At 37.3% G+C, this 25,293-nt stretch overlaps 1 protein-coding gene across 1 annotated transcript; it reads left to right on the forward strand.

Annotated features, from left to right (window-relative positions):
- The first annotated feature begins 285 nt into the window (after nucleotides 1-285).
- On the forward strand, nucleotides 286-5,042 carry LOC147493602 (uncharacterized). Its single transcript, XM_086567875.1, has 4 exons — nucleotides 286-610; nucleotides 749-1,096; nucleotides 4,606-4,751; nucleotides 4,836-5,042. Exons 1-4 carry the CDS (start codon nucleotides 286-288, stop codon nucleotides 5,040-5,042), a joined length of 1,026 nt encoding a protein of 341 aa, XP_086424001.1.
- The last annotated feature ends 20,251 nt before the right edge of the window (nucleotides 5,043-25,293 follow it).

A 25,293-nucleotide genomic window follows, 5' to 3' on the forward strand; every position in this document is an offset into this window, starting at 1 on the left:
TTTTTTTCTAAGACATCACTCAAGCAAACAATTCGGTTCTAAGGTTGAGAGAGAGAGAGGCCAAGTGAGAAAGAAGAGGTTGGAAGATTGTTGCCCACACAACGTCTACTCTGTACATAGGAATACAACAAAAGATCAAGTGGTTGCTGATTCTGGATTCTCAGAGTTATCACAGCTGATCTACAGGTATGTTTTCTAATCAAAGTCATGAACACCATTAATTCCGCTGCGCATGGTTTTCATGGTTTGTAGAAATTTACATTCTAAAATAACGGTTCCTACAAGATGCACTTGGCAAAACTCATTCAGAAAACAGATTTGGTCATATGGGACGAAGCACCAATGAGTAAGAAAAATGACTTTGAGTCTATTGATAAGACATTTAGAGACATAATGTCTGTGATTGATAAAACCTTGAAAGATAAACCATTTGGCAGGAAAATAGTTGTTTTAGGAGGGGACTTCAGGCAGACGCTTCCAGTTATAGAAAAAGGCTCAAGAGAAGCTATTGTGTCAGCTTCGATAAACAGATCCTACTTATGGCATCACTTCAAGGTTTTTCGTCCTTCGATAAACATGAGTTTGAGTAGAATAGATTCTACATCACCAAGTAGCCAATCCGATGTAGAATTTAACAATTAGATATTAGCTATTGGTGAAGGAAAACTGCCCAGTTAATCATTATGCAAAGGTGAAGAGCCATCATGGATTAAAATACTTGCAAATCTAATTATTCATTCCGAAGTAGATGGGATAGAAGAGATTGTCATCAATACTGTTTATAAAGATCTTTCAAGGAACTACAAAGATGTAGAATACTTGAGAAGTAGACGCATTCTGACACCTACGAATGCTTCTACAAATGAGTTAAACAAATACGTTCTCTCATTAATTCCACGTGAAATACATGAATACTTGAGTGCAGACACATTAAGTGCGGCATCTGATAAAATCGCAGATCAAGACATTTTGTATCCTACAGAGTTCCTTAACACTCTTCAAATACCAGGGATTGCGAATCATCAAATTCAACTAAAAGAGAGAGCTCCTATCATGCTTATTAGAAACATAAACCAGAGTAAGGGACTTTGTAGTGGTACTTGGATGAAAGTGACAAAAATAACATATTATGTCCTAAAAGAAGAAATCATTATTGGAGTATGAAGTTGAGATGAACACACCATTCCTCGAATTGTGATGAAGTCAGAAAATAAAAATTGGCCTTTTGTCTTACGCTGAACGTAGTATCCAATAAAGAAGCCAAGGCGAGTTCGAGTCACCGGTGAGGCCGAAAACGTTGGATGAGATTGAGATAGTGAGCCTGGGAGTGGGAGATGAGGAGAAATTTACATCGGTGGGGTATGATTTGTCAGAGGAATGGAAGAACAAGCTGGTGCAGTTTTTGGCAGAGAATAAGGACATATTTGTATGGGTAATCGAGGATATCACGGGGTTAGACCCAGAGTTTGCATGCCATCACCTACATATGAATGCAGACGCGAAACCGGTAAGGAAGAAAATGAGAAGCATAAGACCAAAGTACGCTGAGGGGATTCGCGAAGAGGTTGTACAATTGAAAGGTGCCTAGATAATAAGGGATGTAGAGTTCACATAGTGGCTTTCCAACCTGGTCGCGGTTCCAAAGAAGAATGACAAAGTCAGGATGTGTGTTGACTTTATAGATGTAAACAAAGAGTGTCCTAAGGATTGTTACCCTATGCCTCGAGTGGACGAGTTAGTAGACAAAATGGCATGTTTCAAAGTATTTTCTTTCATGGACGCATCCATGGGATACAATCAGGTTGTAATGTTTGATCCAGATCAGGAGAATACAACCTTCGTAGTGGAAGGTGGTACCTACTGTTACACTAGGATGCCTTTTGTGTTAAAGAATGCAGGGGCCACATTTCAGCGGTTAGGAGAAAAGATGTTCGAAGGCAAGATTTAGAAAGGGATTGAAATATATATTGGTGACATGCTAGAAAAAAGCATGTCGGAAGAGGAACACTTAAAAGGTGTCTAGGAGACTTTTGACATACTGCAGACGCATAAGCTGAAGCTCAATCCCAAGAAGTGCATGTTTGGGGTAACTTCATGAAAGTTTCTGGGTTACATAGTGATAAGAACCCAAAACTGTAGTTTTAACCCTTTAACAATATTACTTTTTGACCAATTATATGATTAATAAGTATGAGTTAGTACTGTTATCGTGTTCTTGTGTATTTCAGGTATTAGAGTAGAATATGTGAATAAATGCGCCCTTTTTGCGAGATAAAGGAGTAAAAGTTGGTTGCTAAGAAGTTCTATGATTAAATACCAAGATTCAAGGAGAAAGAGCCTTTTTAAAGTCCGGTCAAAGCCAACACGGGCAGAAATAGAGCATAAAAGTCAGCAGAACTTCCAAAGGTTATATCTTTGAACTCAGACCTCGGAATTTGACCTACCATAAGTCAAAACGACTGGCTCGGAACGAGCTTTCTAATGGTCTAACAATGGACCCAATCAGATGAGCGGAAATGGATGAAAAGGTTGTTAAAGTCATTTCTAGCTGAAAACCACTTTGTGGACTGAAGTAATGAAGTTTTGGGCTCGATTTTCCAACCCAAAACATGGCTCCTAAGCCCATGCATTAAATTGTGGATCTAGCCTCTTCTATATAAGAGGACTAAGGCTTAACTCTTAAGCTACTTAGTTACTTAGTTAGATAATGGATAAACTTAGTTTTTTTGAGAATTCAATACTTGGTTAGCTTTAGTTTTTCTTAATTTCATAATTAGTTAGTCATAAACTCCAGTTCTAAATTAGTTTTAAATCATTTTGAATCATTAGACTATTGTTCATTAGATTAATAAAGTCATTGTTATTCATTCTATAATGTCTTGTTCTTATTATTCTTAATTCAAAAATGATAGCTTAATGACTCAAGGCTAAACCTCCATTAGAGGGGTTTGAGGAAGCCTTGATGATGACTTGATTTTTGTTAGCATAGATACAGTTGTAATGTTCTATTTTACTCTAGAAAGTAATTAGTTCACCATGAGAATGGGTTTGATTGCTTCACATGCTAGTTATTAGTTGGTAGAGATTACCATGAATAATTAAGGATTAGAAATACCCAACCTTTACATGAAATCGTAAAGATTAGGATTACAATGAATTCTATGCTAGTTTATTAAGTCGAATCAAGGTGGAATCAAATTCCTCTAATTCCTCCTCATATTGTCATCTTAGTATTGAATTGTCGTAGTTGATTTATCACATCTTGATTAGTTAATTCACCATCGTAGTTAAATTTAATTCCATCATTACTCTCACGGTTTTATTAGAATACATAAACTAGGAAACATTACATTCTAAACTAGCTAGGAGTGGAACGAATTCTCTACTCCAATTATATTGCATTGATGACGAGAGTTGAACTTTGATAATTTAGTAATAAGAATTTCATTTAGTTTTACTTACATTTGAGTTTAATTACTTATTCATAGGTAATGCTAACGTTTTTCCTTATATCAAATGGCGCCGCTGCCATCTTAGTTGTGTTTAGTTTCATTTCCTTTAGTAGTGTTAATCCTACCAAAATCCCATTAAACCAACCCACCTTTGTTTGGTTCTAACTGTGGTTGTTTGCTTCAAAACTGATTTTTTTTTTTGCGGAAATACACGAAGCGCGCCCCGCGCCTCATTGGCCTATTTTTGCAGCGCTCCCCGCGCTAAAGTGCCTGGACATCGTCCAAGTCAAGATCGCTCCCCGCGCCCTTGTTAGGCAAATTTGAAGCACACCCCGCGCTAAAGTGCCTGGACTTCGAGTCAGGCAAGAGCGCGACCCTCGCCCTTCTAAGGCAAATTCCGAGCGCACCTTGCGCCCTCTTTTGAACAGCCCGATTTTCACATGTTAGTACAAACTTCCATTTCTTCAAGTTATTCAGTGTTTCTAACTTGTTAAATATACTGAGCTTGCGTAGACAAGACATTATTCATAAGAGAAGCAAGGAGGCATTTGTAGGAACCGTTATGGTTACACCGAACGATCTACGAACCACGAACACTCACGCGCAGTGGATAAGGGGTGTCCATGGTTTTGGATAGAAATGATACCTTTTGATAGGCTTCTTATCTCTAAGAATCCAAGCTCTACGAATCCGAATCAACATCTTGATCTTCTGTTGTGTTCTTATCAATGGAATGGACGTTGTGTGGGCAACGATCTACCACCCTCTTCTTTCTCTCTTGGCCTCTATCACTCTCAAAGTCAGAACCGAATTTGAACTAATCTTTCTTGAGTAAAACCATGAGTAAAACGGCCAGAGAAAAAAGGTTTCCTTTATATAGGCTACAACAGGGACCATGAGGAGAAATTAGGGTTGGGCCTCCTGAGGGGCTTGGGCTTCCCATGTTCGCCCAGAACACACGGCCCAAGTCAGTCAACAAATGGCTTATTCCACTGAAGGCCATTGTTGCACTACCGCCCTAATCCCAAATTACGTGTTATGTTTATGGGCTCCATATTATATGCTTGTTGATCTCCTCGTGTTTATGATATCGAATTCACGTTGATTCGGTCAAGTTACTGACAACTACATTAATCAACTTCTACAACATCAGCGTACTCAGTACTAAAGAATGTGAGGAGTAAAGTCAAATGGTTCAAGATAGTCTGGGGGAAGTACTCAGTACCAAAGCATTCCTTCACTGTTTGGCAACTGTTCTCCGGAACCCTCCAAAGACAGAATAGATTGGTGGCGAAGAAGGTATTAAGAAGTACAAAGTGCTGTTTGTGTGGTAACTAGGGAGAGAGTTCAGCTCATCTCTTTTTTGATTGCTCATATTCGAAGATAGTCTGGGAAGAGTTCAAGAAGGCGATGGGTTTACCAGGTGCAGTAAGAGCATCACATGAAGAATGGTACTACCTAATGAGACTAAGCAGGAAGAATAACATGGTGTCGGAAGTGATTCGAGCCTTTACTTTGCAAAGAAAGTGCAAGCTATATGGATCGAGCTTTAAATTGGAGGATAAAGAGGAATCGATCCAAGGCAGCTGATGAGGTAAGCCACAAGGTCATAAATAGCATGAAGATATACATGGGGAAGACGCTAGAAGCTATACAGGAGGACGTGGGATCCAAAGTGATGTTGGAGAGGTTAGGTATTAGGGCCCAAGTGATACAAAAGGAGGAAAGATGGGTCAAATGGGAGAGACCAGGGAGTGAGACAGTGGCTCTAAACACAGATGGGTCGGTACAAGAGGGGATGGCAGGTTATGGAGGTGTATTGAGGGATAGAGATGGGGAAGTGCTACAGGCGTATAGCGGCAGTTCTAAGAAGAAATCGGTGATCTATGAGGAACTGCTAGCTGTTCTAAAGGGGCTGGAATGTGCGGAGCAGCTGAGGATAACACGAATTAAAGTGCAATCAGACTCTATGCACGGGGGTACAGATTTTAACAAAGCAAAGGTAAGCCGTGGTAATCAGAGGAACACGGTAGCCTGAGATTCAAATGTGAGCTCAAAGTTCGACATAGTATCCTTTGTCCATGTCTTGTGGAAGGTAACCAAGTAGCTGACTACTTATCGAAATTAAATAGAGACGAGTGTAATGGATTGGTGCTCTTTATTCCCCCGATGGATCAAAAAATGCATGTACTGATCACGAGGGATAAGGAAGGCACTATGTACTTGAGAAAATGAAGTTAATAAAGTTTGGGGGCTGACCCCTAGTTATTTCAAAAAAAAAAAAAAAAAAAAAAAACTTCTTATGTCCTTGAGTAGTACCACTTAACCTCATTGTCATGTTGGATTAAATCAACCTGCAGGGTTTACATGACAATCCTTATGAGCTCCTCAAGGGGACATCATCAGCCCGACTTCCTGCGGGTCACGGATTCCTTCTATAACCAACAACACACCTTACATACAATGTCATTACCCAATCCATCGAGTTTGTTGATTCACAAATGAATCTCACTCATTGATGATTTAAAGTAATGTACAATGCACGTAAGTGCCCGTTATTATATCTGGATTAAGAGGACAAGCATCCATAATAACAAAGGTGTTTGTTCTCTTATATAGTCAGTATAAAGAGAAACAACCTCACTTGGTCCTGTTTAATACACACAAAGTGTACTAGTGTAATCCTATAGTCAAGATAGACTAATACCAGATTATACTACAACCGTACCAATGGTTTTTCCAAATCCATTTAGGTTGTGAACGTTTACTTATACTTTATAAGGTACTGATGATATGATCTTCTATGTGTCACCACACGCCATATCATCTACAACATAAAGTATTAGACACATGTATATAATTAATGACATATATAATATGCATAACATTTGCCCATATAATTCTCATTCAAAAATATAAAGAATTAGAGTTAATACAAAAGTAATGCTTTCAATATATAACCCTATCAATCTCCCACTTATACTCAAAGCATTGCATTTTAGTATACTACTAACAAATCTTCCACTTATACTTAAAGCTATGCTACCAAACATCTGATTCCCATCCCCTCAACATGCCTGTCAAGGGGTTAGCTAGGTTATCTTCTGATGCTATCTTGGTAATAGTAACATCTCCTCTTTTTAGGTGGTACTTGCGCTCAATGTGTTTACTTGCTTACAAGAAGTTCCGGAGCCAAAACTGATTCTTTGGCTGCCTCAGTGGCTGCCACATATTCAGCTTCCATGGTGGAGTCAGACACGTATTTCTGCTTCACACTCCTCTATACTATGGCTCCACCTCACATGGTAAACACACAACCTGAGGTAGACTTACTCTTGTCCCTATTTGACTGAAAATCTGAATCTGTATACCCTAAAGGAAATAAAGTATATGCATGGTATACTAACATATAATCCTTAGTCCTTTTCAGGTACTTCAGAATATGTTTTATCGCAGTCTAGTGCCCTTGTCCTGGGTTCTTATGATATCTGCTAACCATGGCTATGGCAAAGCAGATGTCTGGCCTCGTGCATAACATGGTGTACATTAAGCTTCCTACAACCGATGCATAAGGAACCGCTTTCATGTCCTCTATCTCTTTTGGTATCTTGGGACACATATCCTTTGATAGAGGAACTTCATGCCTGAAAGGCAAGAAACCTTTCTTGGAGTTTTGCATGTGAAAACGAGTCAACACAGTATCAATATAGGTAGCCTGAGATAAGCACAACATCCTTTTCCTGCGATCTCTTATAATTTTGATCCCAAGGATGTGACCCGCTTCTCCCAAGTCCTTCATATCAAATTTCTTTGATAACCATACCCTTATGTCTGACAACACTTTCACATTATTTCCAATGAGTAAGATGTCATCTACATAAAGCACAAGAAATACCACTATGTTTCCATCAAATTTCTTATACAAAACAAGATGCTCTTGACCTTTTTCAATGAATCCTTCTGGTTGCTCCATATAGATGGTTTCCTCAAGACTTCCATTAAGGAAAGCTATCTTGACATCCATTTTATAGACCCACTTGCATCTAATGGGTTTTACACCATTGGGTGGCTTTACAAGCTCCCATATCATATTAGAATCCATAGATTCCATCTCAGAATTCATTGCTTTTTGCCAAGATATTACATCTCTATCTTGGAGTGCTTCATTGTAGGTCCAGGGATCAGGATCTTGGTTATTAGTGGTTATGTCTAAGGACATTCCCAAACCAATCCACCTATCAGGTTGTCTAACAACCCTCCCACTACAACGAAGAACCTCTTGTTCTTGTACGTCATTGGTGACACGTTGTGGTTCCTATTCTTGTACAATTGGTACTGAAGTAGTTTAATGTCTCTTGATAAGCACCCAAAACTGTAATATTAAACCCCGAGAGACATAGCATTTTGGTCAATTATGTGCTTAATAATCATGTAATAATTATATTTTCGTACTTTTGCAGGTTTCCGCAGTTAACATGAATATAATGATAAAACATGCATCGAAGTATAGGAATACTAGAATATTTGAAATTTCCCACTCAACCACAGTGAAGCCCAACAAAGCCTGACTAGAGCCGAAGTTTCCAAAAGAACAAAACCAGTGCAGAACGGGTCCACATATAAAGAAGCAGCAAACTTCTGAAGCTCACATCTGATAAATCTAGATGCCAACGTTGGCTAGTGAACTGCCAGAGCGACCAGGGCGACGAACTCTACGCAAAGACAGAAAGTTTTAAAAATGCTAAAATCAGCGCCGCCACTGGACACACTAAGTGGACCCACTCTGTAGGCCCAAAGGCATGACGAGTCAGCATAGGCAGGTGGCAAGTGATGGTCACAAATTTGTGCCACCTTGCAATAGGAAAGACACGTACCAATTCAATGTTTGAATTGAATAGGGCTAAAAGACAAAACCAAAACATAAAAGGACAAAACAAATTATAATAAAACAAAACTTTATAAAAATGAAGTTTTGATCTTAACAAACTGAATTGGGCTAAAAAACAAAACCTGTTAAATGTTGGGATTTCACGTGAAGGGTCCCCAGCCTATATATATGTGAGGGGGGTCTTCATTATTCAACCTTCAGCATTTTTATGCTTTAGCTTATGCATTAGTTAGTTTTCATTCCAGCACTTATATTCCGACCTTTTCATTTCAGCAGCTTAAATACTGTAAGTCATTTCTTCTTAATAAAAGTCATTTCTTTTCAAGTTTAATTCCTGTCCTGCATTTACTTATTTAATGTATACAACAAGTTTAATTATTCCTTCAATGACCATGAGTTAATCCCCCTTCAGGGGGAGGGTTATGCTGCTTGTGTGAGAATCCGGATTGACTCTTTAATATTCTAGAATTACTACTTAGGAATTAGGTGTAGATTAGACATCCGGTCCCAAAATGACTGAGACTGTACAAATTTGGAGTGCTGATGCTCCAGAACAGTCTCGCGAGAGACCCAAAATGTCTCATGCACGACTCTCTGGTGTCAGACAGCTCTCTAATTTGTCAAGCTGATGTAGAATCGAGCCAGGAGCTGAAATGATATTCCAGAGATGAAATATTAGTTCAACTTCTTATGCTAGTGCAATGTGACTCAGAGATGTGCGCGTTTCGCTAGGGATCAATACTCGACGTCGTCTCTGGTTTGTCTATGAACTCGAGACGAATTAGAGCTGTAGTGATGTGGTAATATAAATGATAATCGTAAAATGAAATAGTTTTACTACTGAATAAAGCGATGAAACTCTAAACAGAAGTAAAACTATAAACTAAACTTATACTAGACTTATCAAAGAATTCTACTCTCGATACTATTGAAGTAGAGTTGGAATAGAAGATTCGTTCCACTCCTAGTTCTTTAGCATTCAAGTTTCCTATGACTATCAATCCTACCAAAGTCAATGAAAGAATTACGAATTATACTATGAAATGCTACGGAATACTAAGGATGAATATAGAATAAGAATTAGGGGGGTATTGAATCCACCTTTAATCCAACTTAAGAAACTAGCATAGATTGTTGTAATCCAATTCTAACTTTCTTATGGTAAAAATTGGTCGTTCTAATCCCTAATTATACATAGCATCTCTACCAATTCATAACTAGCATATGAAGACGTCCACCCATTCTCATGGCGAATCAACGTCCTTCTAAAATGGAATAGACTCTTACAATGATTCTAAACTAGTTTGATCAAGTTTTCATCAAGGCTTCATCAAACCCCTCTAATGGAGGTTTAGCCTCGATTCATCAAACTATCATTTCCAAATGAAATTGAATAAGACATAATATAAAAATTCTAACTTTATTAAATTCAACTAAACAATAATTGAAATCTAAATTAACAACTAAGAATTCATTGAATAACAAGAATTGAAATTAGATCTAAACAATTTTAAATAACAAAATCAAATTTAACAAGAACTAACTATTATATTTATCTAATCAATGATAAACAATGATTCAAATACTTAACCTAAAACAAGGAATGAAACTAATTAATGGAATGGAAACTAATTAATTAAAACCAAAAACTAGATCTAGAACTAAGCTTTTTAATGGGTACTCTAATGGCTACCTTCTAACCTAGCCTAATTGATTCTCAGAGCTAAGTCTTGTGTGTGGAAATGGAGGAGACCAGATCCACATTTTCGTGAATGGGCCGAGGGTCCATGTTTTGGCCCGGAAAATCAAGCACAAAGCCCAATTTCTTCAGTCCACAGGCCCTTTTTCAGTTGGCTTTTACTTCAACAGATTTTTTATCTACTTCTATTCCTCTGATTGGGTCAAGGTTTAGACTATTGGAAAGCTCTTTCTGAGCCCGTCGTTTTGACATAAGGTACACCCAATTCCGAGGCCTGAGTCCAAAGATACGATCTTCAGAAGTTCTGTTGACTTTTGTGTGCTGTTTCTGCCCGTCTTGGCCTTTAATCCCAGAACTTCTTAGCAACCAACCTTTTGCTCCTTTATATCGCCAAAGTATCACATTTCTGCACATAATTGAGTTCCATGCCTGAAATACATAAAAGCACGTAATTAACATTAACTCTTATTTATTACTCGCATAGTTAGTCTAAAAGTATTATTATTAATGGGTTAAAACTACAGTTTTGGGCTCTTATCAAACCACCCCCAAACAGCATTTTGCTTGGCCTCAAGCAAATATAAGAAATTAGCATAAGTGACCAAAAATGGAGTTCTAACTAATCTCGTTTTGCAGAGTGCGATTGCATTGACCATATGCAACAAGGCCTTAAACCACTAAGAATTCCCTAGTGGACGAGTTATAGCCTCGTGAGAGTTTTCCAGTGAAGGTACTCACAAACTTCATCTATACTACAATGACTCAAAAATAAAACTATTGTTTCCTTATCTATGTCTCAATTATCTATACATCTTACTAGCAATGAATACAGAATAATCAAGTCGAAACCTAAGCTAATATATGCATAATAATTAATCATCTACGAATAAACATATATACAATGAGTAATACTATGAGATGAACTAGCAAGTCCATTTCTGAAAACTCGGAATAGCGTCCTTAAGTAGGTCCTCACATAAATGTCAAGACAAAAACCACTTTGATTTTTCCGCTCTGAAGTTTCGCTACTGCAGTGTGCAGTGGGAACACTTTACCTTACAATCTCAATGACACACAAGGAAGCCGGAGTCGATCAAACACATCTGCCACTTACTATCACACTAACCTATTCCTAATTGAGCTAGAGGTCTTTATTAGGCGTTGCGGGGATTAGGAGATGGTTTAAGCAGGAAGGAAATGGATATTAAAATAGGACAAGTCTGAGATAATAGAGTCTTCATATTATGTAACTAGAGAACCTTATTCTTTACTTTCGCTTCTACACTTTGTTTCCATCCTTAGCCATATTTTTTTTTTTTTTTATTTGGCTTTTGACTCCTTGATTCTATTTTTAGAGTTCTAACTCTTTATTTCCTTTTATTTTATTTTATTTATTTATTTTATTTTATTTGGATGGAAACTTACTTTTCTCTTCTGAAGCGACTAACGAATTCTTGATTTCAAAGGTTTTTCTCTTTTCTATTCTTCATCTCTATTTTCAGACTTATTCAAAGAATTTGGTAGGTTGATTTTTTATTTTGTTTTGTTTTGTAATAGGGTAAAGGATTTGTGGTTTTATGAAAGGCCAAAGAAAGGCTCAGAGGGGAGACTAGCGGAAAATAATTCATAGGTTGGAATTTCTGGCTATATCGATTCAAAGAAAGCCTAAATTCTCGCTTAGGATATGGTATAGTAATCAAGAAAGTGGACGTGTGATTTCTCTATCCAGATTTTACTTCTCCCTTGTGTCATTTCTCAAATGTTCACTCAAATAAGGCTTTAGGCTATATTCTCACAGGATTTGTATAATAAGTACTCTAGCCTAGATTTCAGAAACTTACTGCCAACAATCATAGATACTCATGTAACATATTTATAGATGGATGCAAAGATTATTACCTACATATTAGCCTATGTTTCTAAAAACTATTCTAATGCAAAAGCTATATGAGACTTCTAGATTATTGAGAGCATAGAGAAAGAAAATAATACCAATATTCCTAAGTGTATAGTATACTTTTTATTTATATATATATATATATTTTTTAAAATTTTTTGAATTTTTTTAACTAGAAAACAAGTGCATATTATATATATATATATCCTAACAGATGTCTTAATTACACGTGTTTCTATGCCCCCCCAAACAAGAAGCATGCTTTGTCCTCAAAGTATTTAAATAACTAGGGTAGAGAAATACCATTGAAACGCGTGAAATTCTGGAGCATCTACAAAATAAGGTTAAACATACTAATATAGAAAAGAAAAACTGACGCAACTCTATAAGAGTTGCACCCGTTATGGGGTTAATGAGAAATCGATTGCTTGGGACATAAGCAGACACTAACTGAAATAAAAACTAACTTTAACTCCCATTTAAGCATTTTCCTCCTCACCTTCTCCAAAGAGAGTAGGTTCCTTCGCATCCTGCCATGCCATGATAACTTGCCAAGCCCACCGCCGTGTGTCGTCAACTTGTGCTAACCTGTCTAGTGCTACTATGAATGATGGGGTGTAAGGAGCAACCAAATGAGGTTGCACCTGCCATCCCGGCCAAGTCATTACTCAAAATGAGTGAACCACCCAATTGGTGGGTCTCATGACTTCAACCCTTTTCTAATCCGTGAACTGGGTACATAATTAAGGTAGACAACTGAGCATGATGCGACAAACCAAAGCAGGCATAAGAAGATACTTATGTCGCATGCTTTGGGCTCTCTTAAGACTAGCCACTAATACTCAGGGAATGTCATATCGGCGACGTCCCTCAGCTAAAGCAAGGAAAACGTCACCAGTGGTATTATTTGCAGAGCTAAACTGCCAATCCCCTAAAATATTCATCAGGATGAATAACATAGTGGTGCCTACATTTAGGGACAGGCTACCAAGGGCTATGTTGTAACGCCCTTGGTCCATTATACGAAATACCCCTCCCCCATAATACTCATGGAAATATGTATAGTTATAGAGGTATGCATTGTCGGTCATATATCCCCACGTGTGAATAGGATCAGGTATTGGTATTCCCGAAACTAATGCTACTACATACTTATTGAATTCAAGTGGTGTGTCATCAACCGTGACAGAGAATTCTTGTTCTTTATCTTGGTTACAATAGAACTTAACATTATTGTAAAAAAATTCAGTAAGCTTAGGTGAATATGAGTCGTCTTCACTTACCAAAAGATGCCTTCATCCGAACTGCATGATCTTTTCACGGAACCAGTGTTCATAAGTCTCGCTCCCCAACAAGTGTTTGAAAGACTGCTCCAGTATTACTATAGGAGAAGTCATCACAAATCTACTGTTTAGATAAGCTACAACGATCCTGGAACAACCCACAGAAATTTGGAATTTTTCTTGCAGACAGGGTTCTGGGCACGGGGTGTGCTCCACTTAATCCTGGATAGGGCGCGGGGTGCGCCTTGGTGATTTTCGAGTTCCAGGCACTTCGGCGCAGGGCGTGCTAACTTTGTGCCAGGGTTGGGCGCGGGGTGCGCTCAAGATGATAACTAGAATTCCAATGATGTTGGCAGTCAGGCGCTTTCGAGGGCTTGGTAGGCGAATTCGGTCGCTCGATGGAATTCTGTTAGACTCGCCTAGGGCGCAGGTCGCACTCCATTGGAGATGCTGATAATGCTAAAATGGAGAAGAAGATGGGAATCGTGGGAGTGAATAGGTGAGAGATGAAAGTGAGGTATAGTGTGGGTTGTGAGTGTAGAATGAATGAAGTTTTTATAGGTTTTAAGTTGCTAAAACGAATCGGGAAGTTACCAAAAAGTTTTAAGGCAATTTTCGGAAACAAAAAATTTCCAAAACCGAAAACGGAAACAACCCATATTCTCTATTCCAAATCAAACCTAATATCTTTTGGGTTGAATTTAGGATAGAAACTGCCTAATTCATCGAGATTTCATCCTATCATAATATCTATTCATAGCCATGCCCATATCGGCAATATTCCCAACAATCATCGCAAAATTATATAATAAATTTGTAGATCATATAAAAATCATGCTAGACTAACTAATACCACCCCCAAACAATTCGGGATGGTGGGATTAACAATAAAACAATGCAAAATTTGAAAAGAACCAAATTATATTTAAATTCAAATTCAAATACAATTAACTACCGAATTTAAATTTAACTACTGAATTTAAACAACTTAATATCCGAACTAAGAAAAATAATAAAAACAACTAAATAACATCGAAACCATATATTTTTAGAAAACCTAGCCACGTGATGAAGATGGACCCTGAGATGGAGATTGGGCCTGGGATGAAGAAGGGCCCGAGCCATCCGTCCTTTGACGACGACGATCATGCCTCTCAGACTCATCTAAAACAGAAACCTCCAGGGGTGGCATGCGTCGTAGAATCTCAACTCATAACAGGCGCTGTGCTTCCATTTCTCCCTTCATCTCTGTATAATGCGCGACATGGCATTGTAGGACTGTCTCCATGTTATAATGGAGATCTGACTGGCTCTTGTCGAGCATTTCAAAATTCGTCTGAAGGGTATTCTGTTTCGTTCGAAATTTAATCTGCCTATCTCATATATTTTCACAAATAGCATAAATGCAACGCACGCCAGTATGCAACACTGACATGCGTTCTGAATCAGACGTACACCTCTCCAAGGCATCTTCATCCAAACATGTAATGTCCTCCCTTTCCTCATCCAAATCAACCATCCTGTCCTCCGGCAATATCCAAGTCTATTGGATACACTTCCTATAAATAATTTTGTTTGAATGCAATTTCAACATAGTCCTCTCAGTTCTTGGTTCCCCAAGACAACATTATCTTCGTAATTAAAGCAGGGAACGGTGCAATACTCTTCCCAACTCCTCTAATCATATTTATCAAGAACTCGAGGATACATAATTAATACATCTTCTCTTGAAATATCCAGATAACGTGCAGACATGTCAAACCGATGTCGCTTACTTTCTCTTTCTTAATGACGTTCTTACCAATCCACTGAGCTACAGCAAGTTGGTTGGTTCGCAGAGATGACTGTCAAGCACAATGAGAATTCGTATTGTATTGACCTTCCATGAGAGTGTTGTTCATCAATGCAGGAACTCCAGTATACTGGGATTCCTACACGGTGGCATCGAGGTGGCGTTCAGGCGTAATGCCTAGAATCTCAGCCAACTTCTCTCTCGATAATTCTCTCCTAACCCCAGCCATCTTCATGAAAACTTTCCGACCATCCAACCCTCTTTCCTTATAGAATTGTTTTACCAAATCGGAGTGGTAGAAATTATCTGTCGAGTACCATAACCTATTCCAATTCTTCCTAATCATCTCGTCACGAAAAAATGGCGCGAAGCAGTCGGCCGTAAAAGCTTGTTCCGGCAAAATTCTTCGTCTCAGAGCCATTGGAAGTTTTGAACTGATTTGAGGGTTTGTATAAGTTGTAGGAAACAATGTGAAACAACCTTATTTTTAAAAAAACAATGGTGGTGGCTTGGTGGTGGCATAGCCGTTTGAGTTTTTTTTTTTTTTTTTTCAAAAAAATTTACTGTTTTGGCAGTTGCAATCATTGGAGATGGCGGTGGGGAGGTTGTGAGGAAGGTTTGGAGTGTGTTTATGTAGGTTTCTTTTTATTTTTATGTATTTTAGGTTAGGTTTTGAAGCATGTTAATGGCGGTGGTTAAAAACAAAATCGTGATTTTGTTTTTGAATTAGAGGAAGGAGACGCACGTGGGTCACACGTGCGCTATTTGGGCCCAAGCCCAAATCGTGTTTCCGAAATTTTTCGATTTTTTGCGCAACTTCAGACCAAAATTGCCGATTCGTTACTGGTCTGATTTTTGCGAATGAGATATGGAAACGATCAGGAGAGAGTTTCCAATCCAATGATCCATAAAACACTCAATTTCGACCGTGGATGACACTAAAAAAGATGGAAAATGCCTCAGAGTGCGTGCATGACGTAAGTTATGCGAACGAATGAACTCTAAGTGAATAGATCATGTCAACCATAATCGGAATACACTACTAAAAAAATGACTTGTGATGATGGCTAAAAGCCATCATCAAACAGGTTTAATGACGTTTTTTCATTAAAAAAACTACCGTCATTATAGAGCCCGTCATAAAAGTTAACCAAAAGCGTCATAATTTTGATGACGGTTCTGGAGAAGCTGAATCAAAGCTCGAATTTAATATGACAAAAACTCATTTATAAACGTCATAACTGGATCCTTTTGCATGACATGTTTTACTTAACCGTCATAATTTATTAGAAAAAGTGTCAAAAAATAAACCTTCATTTATGACTGTTTTTATTTAAGTGTCATCCTGAGAAACAAAAGTGTCAAGAAATTAACACTAAAAACTGTCAAGAATTGGTATGCCACACGACAGTTCTTTGGAAGTCGTCATAACTCCTATTTTTTTTTCCTGTAAATCTAAAAATTCCTATAAACCAATACATTCTGACACCACCAATACATTCAGACACTTGACAGCTGGAGTCCATTACGGAAACAAGAATCATACTTTTATTACTAACATAAATCATTCCAAGAACTTGTTCATATTACATGATTTATTCACGGAGAAAAAAATTAAATAACTTAAGCACTTGATTCAAAATCAAGTCTCATAATCCAACAACAATGCAATTTACATAACCCATCCAACAAATTGCTAATCAACAGATCCATCTCAAACAAACTTAATTGAGCTACCGTGTTATCTCACTTATAACCTAAAAAACAATATGAAGAAGAATGTGTTAGTTTGTTTAATAAGTAAACTAAAAATATAATCATATAACAACTTCTACACAGTATTAAAAAAATACACAAACAATGTGTTAGCATACTATGTCAATAACTACTAAACGAAAGAGATACAATCAACTATGACAGAGAATCATATTGGTTAAGCCCCAAATAACGTACACCACTGTAGGATATATCTGATATGTACTAACTAGCTGAAACACTAAAAGGTATAGGCGCTACCACTCGAAAAGGGGAACTTAATGGCTAAAGCAAAGAATATAGGAAAAACCCGGAGGATACTTAAACATGAACCTCATTCTCCTATCTTAGGCCTTTAGGTGGCATAAAAGCCTTGGAACGGCTGCCGCACCTGATTTGACTCACCATTATTAGATTAGGCCTTTTTTGTCTACGCATTACCCTACTTCCTTAATCCAAATAGCCATAGGAGAAGCTGAGCTAGCTAACCTAAGTCCATAGCTAAAGTTCTCAAACAAGAGTTCCATTCCCCTTACTCGTATTGCAGGAAAATCCCGTTACTAGTAGTTCGGGTTAGCCCACTTGCTCTTGGAGTCTAAGACTTCTAACTCTTTAGCCTCATTGGACTCAAGGACATATCAAAGATGAACTAACCGTAAGAAGGAAAAAAAACCCTAACTGGAGGCAGTAACTCATTTTTAGTGAAATATGGCCCGACACTAGAAAAGATAGAGTAAGGAATTTCCAATCGGAAGCATTAGAAGAAAGGATGACTCACTCATAGGGATAGAGGCAATGAGAATGGTTCAATCTAAGACTAGCAAGTGAAAACAAGAAGCTTACAGGCCTTATTACACTCTTTTTGGGAAAAAAAAGGATGAAAAGGAAGTAAAGCAAGGAAAATGGACAAGAACTAGATGCGTAGCCCGCAAGGGGCCATCTCCCTCCTGCTAAGAGTCCAATGGAGCGGAATCAGGATCCAGCAAGAAGGGAGGACTGTTAGACTCAAGCTAGCTACCTATTACAATCCCTTACTACACGAAGGAGGAAGATATGAGCAAGAAGGCTTTTTTGACTCTTCTATAAATGGTTTGCTCTGGTTGGTTAGGCATAGGGGAATCAAAAGAAAGAGCTAAATACGCTTGGGATCCCCACCGGGAAGCCCTTCACTCCTTTCATATAAGAAAGAAAAAAAAGATGAAGAGACAGAGTGAAATTGGCTAACCTACATGCAACTGTTCGCCCACTGAACGGAAGATCAAGAAAAGCAAGAAAAGCAATTGTTCGCCCACTGTTCGCCCTTCACTCCTTTTCTGCTTCTAATTTTGCAAGGGCATCCTTTAGGGTCTGAACTTCAGTTTCAGCATTTACTGCTCTTACCGACTTTGCAGCTACCTTTGCCTTGAGATTCTGGCTCTCGGAGTCCATTCCGTCATCATCAAGAAAATGGAGGCCTTTTCTAACCCTTCCTTCTCCTAATCCAAACAACTCATTGAGATGCTTCAATCCCATTTTGCTTATAAAGTGATCAGATTCATCAGAGTATGCACCATTTCTACTAACAGAGGTAAACTGGGATGATGACAGACCCAAAGCATCCTTCTGTAAATCATTAGGGTCAAGGGATGCACATACAGTACATGTCATCTCAGGAGTGTGTGGTTCAGTCTCAGTTGCGCAGGATGGTGAATCATCAGGCAGTACAAAGGGAACTTGGTTTGGAAACGCTTATGCCATGGTCTGATGGGCCTGACGGAGTGCTCCTGAAGCCATTTTGAATTCTTTGGTATATGGCTGTCCCACCACCATGAATACTTGCGTCTTGAGTCAGTATTAAAGGAGTGCAGGCTGGCTCTGCCTGTATTGAAGGAGCGGGCATCCATCCAATACAGTATGAGAAATAACAACTATTAACCTTTGTTTTAAGTGATTGATTAGGGTTCTTCATAAAGTGTCTCATGAACCGCATGACGTAATATCCACATTCAAAATCTCCTGGTTGTTTAGGGCACTACACACCAACATCAAAAAATTGTTGATCAACATTCGATTGATAATGGACTATAATTTACATTGTATATTCATGTAATGCTTATTTACCTGGACACGCTGCCATTTTGGTTCCACTCTCTTTCCTTCACCTAATGCTAGTGTTTTGATCCCACTAAAGAAGAATTTCAATATGTTAAAAGATGTAGGCATATGTACATATCATACAAAAATTAAAAGTAAAAGTAAAAATCAACTCACGTGTTCACCATCACTTTTAGGTTTATATTCGGTTCACGTCCAATTGAATCAAGATAATATACTTCTTTTGCACTTACATTAATCATTACCAAAACCCAATGATTCCTGAAATCATATATAGAATAATAGCATCACAAAATAATATAAAACAAAATTAATGAGATCCAACAGATCTTAATTAACATAGCCAACATGTTTACCCTGGGTTGTAAGGAAGGAAAATAACTTGGTCTCTTTTTCTTGCTTGTAATCTATTCAATAAAAAACGGCTCATCTCTTTCTTATCAGCATAATGGCTGAAATCAGCGGGATAACAAAATCCAAACCTTTGTTGAGAACTTTCATATTTCTCAAACAAATATCTAAAAGGGAAAGTAAACATTAGTACATCTACACATCAAAGAGGAGCAATCAAACAACCCATCAATCAAAAATATTTGACACACCTGATATAAGCAATAATGCAATTGTCATTCAACAAATTCTTTGGTTGACAAACATCCATGATCTCATCTTTGGTGATAAAAAATTGCAACTCACGCTCAAAAACCCTAGTGTCCATTTGATTTATGTTTTTTCCTTTCATTACACTTCCCACCAAAACCCCAAACTCTTTCAGCGTACATTCATCGAACTCATCACATTCAACTTCATCAGTTTAACAAAAAAAACAACTCATAATAAGAATACATAGTTATAGGAGAAAAAAGAATAAATAGTTATAGATATATATAAAAAGTGTTAAATGTTTTACCATATTTTCAAGAAGCACAAAGTCACGAGGCCAAGCCACATGGTACCCAACCGCACCTCTAACAGTGGTAATGTCATCATAACAAATCGGTCTTGGCAAAAGGGCAGTTGCAAAAATTGCACGTATAATTTGAACACGCACATAACCTTCCCCTAATCTAACATCATTTATCATTTATCATTTCATCTGCTCTTGACCCCTCAATTAGACTAGCATCAGCAACAACATTGCCTTTTGACTCCAAAATTAACTTACACATTGGAAACTACAACAAACATAGCGATAATAGTAAGCTTGGAGACAATAAAGTACTATGGTCACTAATTATGGACATTACACAGAGTTTACCTTCGCATTTCCTGATTTAGACTTAGAGATTGGCATGTCCTTTTTGACTTCAAGAACCTTGTTATTGTCCTTCGATCGAATAGCCTAACAAGCATAGTAATAATGTTTTTAACAATATGGTGAGTGTATAACCTTTAGTAAACATGTTAATATCAAGTACCTGCTCATTTCCCGACTTAGGTTTTGATATTGCATTATCGCAAAGTACCACAAATTCACGAGGCCAAGCCACAATGTAACCAACCGCTCCTCCAACAGTGGTAACATCATCATCAAGAACTGGTCTTGGCAAAATGGCAGTTGCTGAAAGTGCACATATAATATGAACACGTATATATCCTTCCCCCAATGTAACGTTATGGATCTTCTCATCTAGTCCTGAACCCTCAATGAGACTAGCATCAGCAACAACATTGTCTTTTGACTCCAAAGCCAGCTTACACTTTTGATATCAATGAAAAATATAACAATAATGATAAGTTCAAATATCTTAGAGTACCATGATAACTCACTATAGAAATTACACAACATTTACCGTCACATTTCTTGATTTAGGTTTTAGGATTGCCACATCACATTTTGAGCCCATAGCCTAATAAACACACAATGAAAATCATACACTAATATTGATAGTACAACTATTTATTGTAGTTTACACTAAAATAACAAGTACCTGCTCATTTCCTAGAGTAGGTTTCACGACCGCCACTTTGCATTTGGTTTTAGCAACACTCTTGTTTTTCAAGCCCATAGCCTAACAAAAAAATAAAAGTAAAATTGAACAATTATATACATAAAATAACATTTATGATTTAAACATTAATTAACATATACTTGCTCCTTTCCATATTTAGGTTTTGAGATTGCCTCGTCGCTTTTTGATTTAGCACTGCTCTTTGTCTACGCATTGGATAGTTCGAGTTATTAAATATAATTAACTATTTGCATTATATAATCACAAGTGTAAAAATTTACCTGTTTCCACTTCTTTCTCACATTTGCTTCAAGTTCAATGTTAAGAAATTCATAATTTGTCTTGTTGTTAGCACCATTAGATAGTTGGTCACCCAATGGGCTTGACAATCGCTTTCTTCCCTCATTTTTAAAATTGTTGGAAGCAACTTTCTCTAGTTCTGGTACGTTGGTGGTAATTCCTTGTATAATACCTAATGCCTCTAACTGTCTCACTCTTTCCTTTAACGCCTTGTTCTCATCTTCTTTCTTACGGATCCTGTATTCCATCTCTGCTCTATGTGCCTTCGACCCCTTCTTCGGGATATTGAAGTAAATTGTTGGAGTGACATACTTACCTCCTTCTCTTACCCTTCCACAATGTTCTGGAGTCCCTAGTGCCTTCGCAAGAACATCGTCGCTTCCTTCGGTTACTAATTTTCCATTAGCCTCTTCTTTTTTTAGTTGGTCCTGCACATCAGTTGAACTTTTACTTAATTAAAGTGACAATCGGAACGTAAAAGAAACTTAAGGGGGTCTTATACTCTATCAGCCCAATATATATCATCGTTAGATAAGCCATTGATCAGAGTACTTGTGCAACCTCTGGAGAAGGCCTTTATGAGGGCTTGGATTGGCTATCAAACAACATTGCAAACAAGGCTTGAGGCAAGTGGTAGAACTTGTTAGGATTGCCTGTGGTTTGTGGTGGCGACAACTTTAAAATTTGCACATTTTTTTCTGTATGACTTTTTTGGTGATCATATATTGTATTAGGCCAGAGATTACTTGATTGGATATACTTGCGAGGTTTCTTGTTTGTTGTTTTGAACATGCCTGCACTGCTTTAACTTTTAGAAGAAGACTAAGTCAATATCTTTACTGTTGATACTGTTTATCTTTGAAATAACCTTAAAGGTCAGGGACCTTTGGAGTATTGTACTTGTACTCCCTAAATAGCTGAATCTTTGGGAAAAGAAAGAGTATTAATGCTATGTGTTTGATAGGATGACCATTTGACGAGTTCCCAAAAAAAAAGCAAGATCAGAAAACAGCAAACATTTGACCATTGGACCATCAGAAAACAACAAGATCAGAAAACAGCAAGATCAGAAAACAAGGACACAGGAAATCAAGACACAGAAAATCAAGATCAGAAACTGGATGGGAGTCTCCCAGCAAGAAACATAGATGTCGAGCTCGAAAAAATCAAAGGGAAGGGAGCTCGCAGACTATTGATCAATCTACTTCCTTCATGAGGGGGGAGAGAATGGCAAAGAATCTAAGGAGAGTGCAGCAGAACCTAAGTAAATGATAAGGTTAGGAAATCTAACTATGCTCATCAGTTAGTGAGATCAGAGATTTAGGAAATAAGTAGCAAGTTAATGACAGTTGAACGAAAAACGGAACAAGAATCAGCAACATGGTTTCAAAATAGAATTTCCCGCCATTATTGCTGGATGGTGATGAATGGTGGTCATCAACCCTTGAAGAAACTACAAGAATGGAATTGAAGTTAGGAGTAAATGTTCGACGTTTGTTCTGTGGGAGAACACAAGTACTTCAGAAAAAACAAACGAAGGATCAGTAGGTAGGAAAAACACACCGAAGGAAAAATAGACGAAGGATCAGCAGGTAGATGATCAAGTGGGGCTGGTGGAGGGCTTCGTCTGGAAAAACTTTACTTCCTAAAGGGCCAAGCAAAAAAGTCTTTGTTTGCTATACCAGCACAAAACCTACTACATGTTTGCTATATCTAATAATATTACTACACATTACACATAAGTACATATACTTAAATATCTATAAAAGGATATAAACAACTTACAATTTTTTCTACCACTTCCCTCGTATCATCATCATAATATCCACCATTCTTGTCTCGACGAGCTAAAAGCCACAAATTACCTCTATCATCCTCATCAAAAGATTGTCCCAACTCTTCTTTCTATTATAAAACATATAAATAGGAAGTCCAATTATTTGTAGAGTATATCTTACGTTCAATAAATAAATTGATATTTAAAAGATTTGTGCAAGTACTTAGCAATTTATCTTCTAGGCCAGCATATCCAAGCCTGCTGATTTGGTGGTTATACTTATTCATTTTCCTTCGTGCTGATTGTAATTTGCTTCTCTCCTTTCAAAAATGGTTTAGATGCATTCTTAGTATATATATCTCACAAGTACGCATGACTAAACACAACCAATTTACTCAAAATTCTATTCTAATAAAATTTATGATATACCTGGAACTCTCCCGTTAATCTCGATTTCACAAATGCATGCCAGTCGGGTTTCCTTATCTTATATTTTTTAGGTGGATTTGTAATCGCATCTTGATCATCTTTAAAAGGGAAGATAAACTTCTTCGTAAGCATAATCTTGAAGGTCCTCCAACGAACTCCAATTGATTTCAAAGTACTCTACAAGGAAAAAGTAAAACATACAAGAAATGTGAAGTATTCGATCAGCAAGCCTGCACTGCCTAATAGGTATATTTGCTATTATATATGTTAGATTGTCATATGAATGGTGACCAGAAAGTAGGTAATCTAGGTAAGATTCATGCATTAAGTGTTGCTTCATGCATGAAGCTAGGAACCAATAAACTGTGAGTATTCTTACTAGTGTTGTTTTACTCTGCATGCATACATGAATAATTACCCTACAAATTGACATATTATATGAAACATTGTAGATAATTTTTTTTAGAGTATGTAAATATAGAAAATGGCCATGTGTGTGCCACATGTCAATACAGTTACAACAACAGAAGGAAACTTTTTCAAGCAAGTTTGTTAGAGAATATTGTTAATTTTATATATTCTAAAAAAAATGATTAGTTTTTACACATTACAAATGTAGTGACAACTAACTAACTAATTACCATACCTTGCATAGTGAGCTGAAGAGATGATCATGAACACTAATTGAACTCCCAAGGCCAATATCAGGTTTGTCATCTCCAAAGAATTCTTAAAGAGCCTTGTGCTTTACAAGCAACCCTGGCCCATCAACAAAACTAATGAAGTACATACCTTCCATAATTCTGTAATTCAGTACCTATAACAACATTGACGTTCAAGTAGTTTTTGAGAAACCCTTCAACCATCACCTTTGGAACACTAGTAAATACAACCTTCCTCCTTGTTGATGCTAACACTTCATAGGCCTGAAGATTAAGATTCTCAAGATAAAACTTAGGCAAAACAGCCCTGCCAACACTGTCCATATACTTCAACTTAAGTCCACAAAATGTTATGAACACCATGACCCTCAATCTAATCTCATGATTCATAGCCAACAGAAATGGGTATGATATAAGTAACATAAAGGCTCTAATATTGCTACCACCTTCAAAAGCAACCAACATGAAATAAGGAATTGAAACAAAGATTGAGACCTTAATAAGGCACCATATATATCACAAACCAATGTTTGTGATTCTCTACCTTCCAAACAACACTTGGTAACACTATCTAGGAAACAAAGAAGAATGTTGTGATGATGATTGTAATAACCATAGTTTGTGATTTTCCTTGCTGCTCTATAACACAAGTTAGCTAAAAGTTGATACAAGAGCCATTCAACAAGCTTTAGAAGAACAACAGATAACACCATGTTTGTATGAACTGAGAGAGTACAAATGAAGTGTTGTGTGTGAAGATGAATAGATAGTGGTGATGTTAAGAAGAGATATATAGAGTAGTGTACATGATGGTCTTTTAGTGTGAGTGCTTTAACATTTTGTTGTGTGTATATGCGTGTGTGTGTCCTACTTGTGTGTGTGCGTCTGTATTCGAACAAAGAACTTAACATAAAGCTTAACAACTTAAATAAATTCTAAATTACTAACTTTAACATATAAAAAGGTAAACAAAGCGTCTGCTTATTAAAAAAGTGAAAAAGAAAAGATAAAAACCATTAAAGTAGCCAAGGAAATACTGGTACACCACCTACCCTTAGTCTTTACCAAAGTATACAACAACCAAAGCCTACTCAAGTAACAAATAATATACTAATTAATGGATTTTGCATGTATACAACATCCTATTTTGACTAAGGACATTACCAGCTAGGCTTGGAAACAATAAAGTCATTCTCTTGCATAAAATATTTCATGAAAAGAAAGCAGTTTATTAAAACCATGTTCAACAATTTGTTGGGTACTGTTGTTCCCTACAGACTCACCAAGCCAAAACTGCGTATTGCTCAACTACA

Source organism: Coptis chinensis, chromosome 6, assembly GCF_015680905.1.
Source record: "Coptis chinensis isolate HL-2020 chromosome 6, ASM1568090v1, whole genome shotgun sequence".
NCBI lineage: Eukaryota > Viridiplantae > Streptophyta > Magnoliopsida > Ranunculales > Ranunculaceae > Coptis > Coptis chinensis.